Here is an 8,669-nt window from a genome sequence, read left to right as displayed (position 1 = left end):
CTGTTGCAATATATATTGCAAATGGGGAGACCCAAGGAAAGGAAAATAGGAAGGAGAGGATAAGTCATGTTAAACCAGCTTATTAATCAAGTGAATAAATGCTGACAGAAAAAAATGTACATAAAATTATTCTAAGAAATAAAAGAATTAAGAAAGGATTGATTTAACTTCATATGTTACTTACATACAGACTTAGTACAGAGAAAAAACCTTCAGTGGTATTCAGTTATTGTAAAGAGATAGACTTTTGCCAAACATCTTGTGCTGCAATTTAGGACCTTAATCATCACTGCTACCCTCACTTTGTGGCTGATTTTTCTATGTATCAATTATAGGCATTTCTTTTTCTTTTTCTCTTTTTCTCTCTTTCTCTTTCCTCTTTTCTCTTTTTCTCTTTTCCTCCTCTTCTTCTTCTTCTTCCCTTTCCTTTTTGTTTCCCTTTCCCTTTTTCTTTTTTTTTCTTTTTCTTTTTCCTTTTCCTTTTCCTTTTCCTTTTCCTTTTCCTTTTCCTTTTCCTTTTCCTTTTCCTTTTCCTTTTCCTTTTCCTTTTCCTTTTCCTTTTCCTTTTCCTTTTCCTTTTCCTTTTCCTTTTCCTTTTCCTTTTCCTTTTCCTTTTCCTTTTCCTTTTCCTTTTCCTTTTTCTTTCTTTTTCTTTTTCTTTTTCTTTTTCTTTTTTTCTTTTTCTTTTTCTTTCTTTTTCTTTTTCTTTTTCTTTTTCTTTTTCTTTTTCTTTTTCTTTTTCTTTTTCTTTTTCTTTTTCTTTTTCTTTTTCTTTTTCTTTTTCTTTTTCTTTTTCTTTTTCTTTTTCTTTTTCTTTTTCTTTTTCTTTTTCTTTTTCTTTTTCTTTTTCTTTTTCTCTTTTTCTTTTTCTTTTCTTTTTTTTCTTTTTCTTTTTTCTTTTTCTTTTTCTTATTCTTTTTCTCTTTTTCTTTTTTCTTTCTTCTTCTTCTTCTTCTTCTTCTTCTTCTTCTTCTTCTTCTTCTTCTTCTTCTTCTTTTTCTTTCTTCTTTTTCTTTTTCTTCTTTTTTTCTTTCTTTTTCTTCTTCTTTTTTCCCTCATCTGGTTCTTTTTTGAAAAAATAGAGCAGAAGCACAGAACAGTCCTCCAGTCAGAAACTCACCAGTTCTTAGTCCTTAGTTTTCTCCAATAATTTTAATTGATTTGAGGATGCAGGAAAATAAAAGATGTAGACTGCAGCTGTGCTTTGTTTGTATCTTAAAGCTAGTTTTGCTCTTTGGAGAAAAATCCCTTGTGTGGCAAAGTATGTGTAACTAATTACCAAACCAAAACACTTTTAAATTACTTATTTGTTCTATTTAAAGAAAGTGGTTGTTAACTCATGCTCCTTGGAAATCTCCATATTTCTTCTGAATCTGCAGTGCACTTCTAAGAGCCATTTTACCCTTATTATAACTTTTGAAGAGAAGTGTGGCACTCTTGACCACACTGTGGTACAAAGTTTCCCAAAGGCACTTTTGTGCTCATCCTTCTAGTCTTTGGTGAGTGCAGAAGACAAGTCTGTACTGCTTTTTTGGCACAGAGCCTTTGGCACCTTTTTTCCCCATGTTTCTCACAATATGGTAGATCTTCAAGAGTGAAGTGTCATCCCCCGTCCCACCCCGCCTCCCCCTCCCCAGCTGAGTGGAAGGACTGCTGGTTTTGTCTTTCCTCTCCTTCACAAAGTCCCTTGAGAGGAAATAGGGAACTTGAAAGGAACCAGACTCCCCTTTCCACCTGGGGACAGGGAGACTGAGGGTCTGCACAAGGCTCCACGCCACCCCAACCCAACAAAACCTCAGTTTGACATCCTCCATTCACTCCTCCCAAGTCCTGATTAAAATAGTTTTGTTGTTGTTGTTGTTGTTGTTGTTTTTTCTTCCCAAAAGCAGCCAGCAGCAGCAAATGGCTTCATCTGCACACTTGCAGCTCCAAAGAGAGGCATCCAGCAGCACTGGTAGCACCAAGGAGGTGCCTTAGGTAGAAGGTGCAGACTCCTTTGGCCAAGCCCCTTGCCTTCCCCCAGCCTTCTGCCTTTCCCCAGCTTGAGAGTAAGTACACTCTGCTGCACGATATATTCAGCAACTCTTAGGAAGCCCAACCTGATGTCTTTCGTTCATCTGGAAGATATAAATGCTCTGTTAAATTAAGTACTGTGAGCTGAAAATCATGTCAGTATGGGGCTGGTGTCAGTATTTCTGTGATTCTCTGTATTTCTGAGATTGTTTTAAGAACAGCAGTGTCTAAAGCCAAAGCGCAAGCAGTTTGCAAGCTGCTTCATAGCAATGAAACCAGGAAACCTATTTCCAGAGTGAGGAGTTTTTGGAAGAATTGCTCATTATGCTCTTTTTTTTGTGAATCCATTAATCACGCATTTACAAAGGGACATCATACATATAGAAATTTCATTTTACAATCAAGATTATGATTCAGACTAGACAAAAGCAAACAGTTGAATAGCAAAGACATTCCCATCTTAATCTATATATCCATAACATTACTTTAACACTTTTGTGCTTCTTTTTTTTTTTTCTTTTTTTTTTTAATGTGATCTCCATAGAAGGCATATTATTCCTTAAACAAACTAACACAAGTTCTCAAGTTATCTCAGGATAGTTATTTCAAAAGACAATGCAATATTTCATAATAAACATTTATAATCAGGTTTTTAACAAAGTAATTCATCATATAAACAAATGAACCAGTCAGACACTAAATAAATATTCATACTGGTAAATACTAGCATTTTGCTTATATCATTTAGGACCTGATCCTGCAAGCCCTCTGTATACATCTTGATCCCCATTGAATGATTGGTTCCATTTCTTGTTCTAGTCTACTATATTACTTTGAGCTGAGCAAATACTTTCTGTCCACTAAGTTAAAAAATGAAATAAGCACTGGATTATACCTCAGCAGATAATTATCTCCTTAAACTTGTTTGTAAATAATTATTTTCATTCATGTTTATGAAATCATCACAAACTTTTATCAATGGTTATTCATTTTCAGATATTTGCAATCTGGGTTGCGTCAGTTAGTTGAGATTAATCAAATAAAACATGTTTCCTTGTTCTTGGCTATCTAGATGAACATAGCAAAAGCTTTGCACTCATTCAAGCTGAAAGAGAAATTCACAAGAATTCCTTCACAATTAATACTAAATTTTATTTTTCCCAGATGTTTGAGCTAACAATACTGGGCTAGGAAGGAAAGAGCCTCCAGGAGAATAATAAGCCAGGAGCACTCCTTGGGGAGGGCAGAAGAGCATGAATCTGTTCTCATCTAACACAATTACTACCTTTTCCAAGGCAATGGGGATGACCTTGTTTAAAGAATACAAAAAGGCTACAGCCAGCCCTTTGACTCAGAGTTTACTTATTCCCTTTCGGGGATGCCTTTTTCCTTACATAGCAAATCCAAAACAGCTACCCACAGATAAGAGATATTAACTGACCTATGCACCTTCCCGGTGCCTTAGGAAATTTATCAGGATATCTTCACACAAAAAGACATGTTAGCAAATTCCAGTCTCCTGGTTGTTGTTTGAAAGGAAACACAGAGGAGGTCAGTTACTCTTGAAAAAGTATTTAGCATATGAAAACTTCAGTCATTGCTTACATTCTTTTGCCCAGTTCATTCTGAAGTACAATTTGAAATCCAGGGTACTGAGGTTATTGGATGTACCCACTGTATTAACTAAAGTTTGGCTGAATGCTGATGGTTTCTTGGATGACTTTGAGCTCTAACCAAATTGTAATATGAAATGTTACAAGCATGTGGTAAAAATAATTGCAATAAATCACTGCCTGAACTGAAAAGAACACCTTTTGAAATTATTCTCTTTATATTCATATATATATAGGGACATAAGCACACACACACACACTCACACACACATAAATATATATCCCCATATAAACATTTCTCTAAAATACAAAAAGTTATTTTCATTATTTCTTATGTTGGTATCATTTTAAATACTTCACTGTGTAAATCAGTAATATGACAACGTCAGGCTGTCCAGAGAGATAGATCTTAACATAGTCTTACAACCTCCACTAATATAAATATATTGGCAAGGAATTTTGACCAGCAATAGTAAATTCTGAAACTTAAATAATTATTCTACAATTATTTTAATTTTAACAACAAATTGCTTCTGAGTACCAATATTCACGGAAAACATTAAAAAAAAAAAAAAGATACAGCTTTAACTTCTAACACTCTGTATCAACTGCAGCTTCAAGAAGGGAATGTAAAAGAAAATTATATATTAGAGACTCATTCTAAAAAGAGAAACGGCAACTTATACTATATGTTTGAAAAAAATAATACTGTATGCCTGCACTTTATCATAAATTACCATCTTGTGTCATAGTTTCTTGCCTGCAAATGAAGGACATTGGTTCACAAATGTCCTGAAGTGTACATGAGGATTTGATTAGATTCTGTTCCTTGTGAAAATAAAGTTCATTTACACTTAGAGTGAACAACAATGAGGAGTTTGTTATTCTAATAAGACATTTAAGGACCTTGGTAGCCAGTACCAGCTGCATTTGCAAGTAACTCCTCAGTTTTTCTTTTTCTTTTTTTTTTAAAAATAAAGTTACAATCATAGTTATTCATTTACTTTAAAAATTTTAAAGATGAAGAAAAGTAGTGTTTATACATATAAGTCCTGATATAAATTATAAAACTCAAGTTTATCTAACAGAGTTCCATCCCCAGAAGAAGCATAAAGCACTTTTGTGGTACCTTCACCAGAAAATATTTGTATCACATCAAGTCTGAGAAATGCAACAAAAATGATACTGCATCCTAAAGCCAAAAGAGAACACTCTTCTGATGCAGTCTCTCATGGTGGATGTGCTCCACGGGATCGTATGATTGCCATGACTCGACTGACTTTCAAATAAAGGAAAACTGACAATTCACCTAACCAGTTCAGTAGGTATAAGAAACATCAGTGAACAGCAGACTCATCTTGTTTGAGGTCAACAGTCTTTGGAAGACAACAAAGAGGGAGTTTAAAAATACAACAGCAAAATAAAATAATAATAATAATAATAATGAGGTAAACTCCCCTTAAAAGGCCAAATGGGTTGAGATGTCAGGAGAGAGTTCGATTGTACCTGACACCCAAATGTTTCTCTAGCCAGAGTTCAGCAAGCTGCATGGTAGAAGCAAAAGTACTTGCTTTGGACCCTAAGCACATTTTATATTGTTTTGGATCTAAATTGGGGTCACACTGAACTGGGTGAAAAATATGAACAACTCCTACTTCTTGACTTCTAAAAGCCTTCAAGCCAGATGTTATCACTTTAGTATAGAGGTCTACATCCTCAAGTCCCCAGCCTTGAATTGAGGTATCAAATCCACCAGCAGTAAGTAGATCACTTTTGTAAATACAGGTTATTCCAAATCCATACTCCCTCCAAAATCCAGTTCTTTTTGTGAAAACAAAACTACTGTCAGCTGGAGGATTGCCTCCATATACTACTTTTGGATCATATTGGCTGAAGATGATAGGGTAGTAAACCTGTTCTCCCTGAATAGTGTTCTCTCTGCATCGCTGGAGGAAGTCTGGTGTGAATATCAGATCAACATCACAGAACAGAAGCAAGGTGCCATTGTCAAATTGAGATGAGGCCATTTCAAGACCTAAACCTCTGGAAAACTTTCCTGCCATAGGAATCAGAGTCATATCTGCTGTAGGATACTTAATGCTATATTCTTTCAACAGTTCTATGTGTTTGCTGGAGTCTTGGCCTGACTCAGAACTGAAGAGAATTATTGCCAACTTTACATTCTGCCTGGGAATCAAGCAAGTCTTCTCAAAGTTATCCATAAATCTCGAGAAAATGTCAAATCTTCCTATAAGAGGGACAAGAATATGTATTTTCTTGTCACTGCGTCCCCCAATGTCTTTGGTGCCTTGGAATGATGAGGAAAAAATCTTTAAAGAATTTGAAAGAAAAGAAAAAGATTGTGTGTCAGTGTTGGTATCCTCCAGCAGGCTTCTTACATCCAGTTCTTCTGCTTCTCTGAAGAAAGGCTTGCTGAACAATTGCTGAAGGTAAGCATGACGTCTTACTGGAACTGTAACTTTCCTTCCTTTGTGCCTTTTGTACAAAAGCAGTAAATCCAGGATGTACTCCACCCCATGCATAGGATCCACCCTACGGTAGCCATACTGTATTTCCTTGAAATCAATCAGCCTTCCTCTAGATCTTGAGTTCTCATTTATCATTTCCATGACTTGCATCACAGCATCATCCAGTGCAGCCCGCAGGACACTGCTCAGGCTCTGCCGGGGTGGCTGGTTCTCCACCATTGAGTAAAGAAATTTTCCTGTTAGGAATTCCCACTCGATGACTTCATCCCTTTCATGTGGCTGGAAATGATTGAAAGATGGTAACACTCCCAGTTGCTGATCTTCCTTATTTATTTCACTGTTACTGAGCTTGCTCATGAGGGCACGTTCCCTATGGAGCTGGATGGTCCGATAGCGCAGTTCAGAAATTTTGCGGCTCAGTATATAATTGTGCAGCCTGTATTGGTAGGCTGGTCTTTTGTTTGGATGAAGGGTTATGGCTGTGTGAATCTTGCTGTTGTGAAGATCTTGAATGTAACCCTTTCGATTATGTTCATAGTTTTCATGAAACAATTGTTGCATCTAGAATAAAAGACAGGAAAAAAAAAAAGACATTAAGTGGAAGTGCTTCTACCTACAAAATGAAGCACATTGATACTGTTTATCATTAGGAATTTTGATAGATCATAGGTGTTTTCAGGCACAAACTTTAATGTATTTAACAGCAACTATTGGTTTTGATTGATTTTAGTCTCAGTTTCAGCACAGCCTGCAGTAAGTAAATACTGTCCTCTAACTAAACAGAAGGGCAGATATTGTGGGATTATCTTTATTTAATCAAACTGCAAAGGTCTGTAGGTACTGCAAAGGTCTACGATTTCCTGTGTGCAGGCTGAATCAGACTGTTCATGAAACACTGTCTTCAGGTACATATGATTAGCAAAGATCCTTACTAAAATTTTAGCATCACTGAAAATTTTTCCTTAAGAAAATCTTGGATTTATATCTATGCAGCACATAGTTGCCTGCACTTCCTACAGCCATACACAAATGGATAGTGCTACTTAATATTCATTAAGCAAACGGACTTCATTCCACCACAATTTTTATTTATTTATTTATTTATTCCTGTTGGGGACCAACAAGGGGACAAAGAATTAAGGGACTGAAATTTAATCATTGGAATATGTGTGCTGGCAGCGATACATCTAGTAGTATGTCAACTATATCACAGATCATGCTAGTATAATTCATCCTAAGTAATTTCCAATGTATTTCTGTGACAAGAAAAGTCATTCTACTTCTGTCAAATTACTAATTGTAATGTATCTCTTAACTTTTTAGAAGACCTTTTATGGCTGAAGCACAAGTCTAAGATTTAGAATACTTGGACTTTATACCCTTCTGTGCTAACAGTTGAAGTATGAACAAGTCATAAAACTTTTTCTGACTCAGCCTCTTTCCTAAAAGTGCACATAGCTCATTAGACATTTAATGTTATGAATATTCATTCTTAAAAGGAGAGCAGTATGGAGGAGTAACACATTAAGTTCATAAATATGGACCCATAAGCCTTTGCGAAGTTAATACCTACAAACTCCATAGGAAAAAAAAAATAATTTTCAGTGAATAGTAGGTAAAGAAGAAGAAGCTGTTCTTTTTATCTGAAAACAGACTGGTCTGTAATTAAAACATAAGGCAAATGTGTTAATTAGGTAGAAATTGTTCAAGGAGGTGTAGTAAGCTTGAGCTATAATCAGATTTGAGATTTGTATTGAAGTTTTTCTTTTATACACTAAGGAAATCAAGAAAGGTGGCATCTGATGACACAACATAGACTAGAAACATGTAGCCCATTTTACTGCATTTTTTTCTAGAACAGAAGTCTTGTTACTAGAAGTAATAATAAGCATAGGGTAACAAATGTAAAATAACTCTTAACAAGCTAAGATCCATGACAATTGTTCAAAAGTCCATTACCACGTACAAGGAATACACATGAGAAACACAGGGTTTCAATACAAAGTTTCTAGAATCCCCCTCCCCACCCAGGCGCTAAATGACTCTGGTTGAAGAAACATTGCTAGTCAGCTCAGCATTTTTGAGGCTATGGTCACAACATGGAGAAAAAAAATCTTCCTAATTCTGCAAACTATCTTCAGTGATCTTAACTTCACTTTTAACATAGCAGATATTCCAGAGTGAGAGCACCAGTGGAAAACATGTATATAGTTAAAAGAAGACTCAAATACTCCTAATTCATAGAACACCTCCTGTCTAAACATGTCAGACCACGTCTTATCTTGAGAAAGAGGTATTTTGGTTCTTACTTGAGATGAGACGAACCAGCAACATGGTTTGGGTGATTTCCTCGCTACCACAGGAAACAGGCACCAGCGTTATCAGTACTAAGTCCCATAATCCCAGAATGGTTGTGGTTGGAAGGGACAACCCCTCTGGTTAAGCATGGTCACCTACAGCAGGTTGCCCAGGATCATGTCCAGACAGCTTCTGAAGATCTCCAAGGAGGGAGACCCCAAAACCTCTCCGGGCAGGGTTTCATCAGTAGTGCTGG

The 8,669-nt window shown here is 36.1% G+C and overlaps 1 protein-coding gene across 1 annotated transcript in view; it reads right to left on the bottom strand.

The window, feature by feature from the left end:
* Positions 1 to 498: 498 nt before the first annotated feature.
* The window catches only part of CHSY3 (chondroitin sulfate synthase 3), a 176,191-nt gene continuing 168,020 nt past the window's right edge, over positions 499 to 8,669 (bottom strand). The window contains exon 3 of the mRNA XM_083817709.1: positions 499 to 6,676. Coding sequence (XP_083673835.1) covers positions 5,111 to 6,676 — 1,566 coding nt within the window. The 3' untranslated portion in view covers positions 499 to 5,110. The remainder of the gene's footprint in view (positions 6,677 to 8,669) is intronic.

Source organism: Anser anser (assembly GCF_964211835.1).
Source record: "Anser anser genome assembly, chromosome: Z".
Lineage (NCBI taxonomy): Eukaryota > Metazoa > Chordata > Aves > Anseriformes > Anatidae > Anser > Anser anser.
Note: the sequence above shows the minus strand (reverse complement) of the source record. Positions and strands in the feature narration are given on the sequence as shown.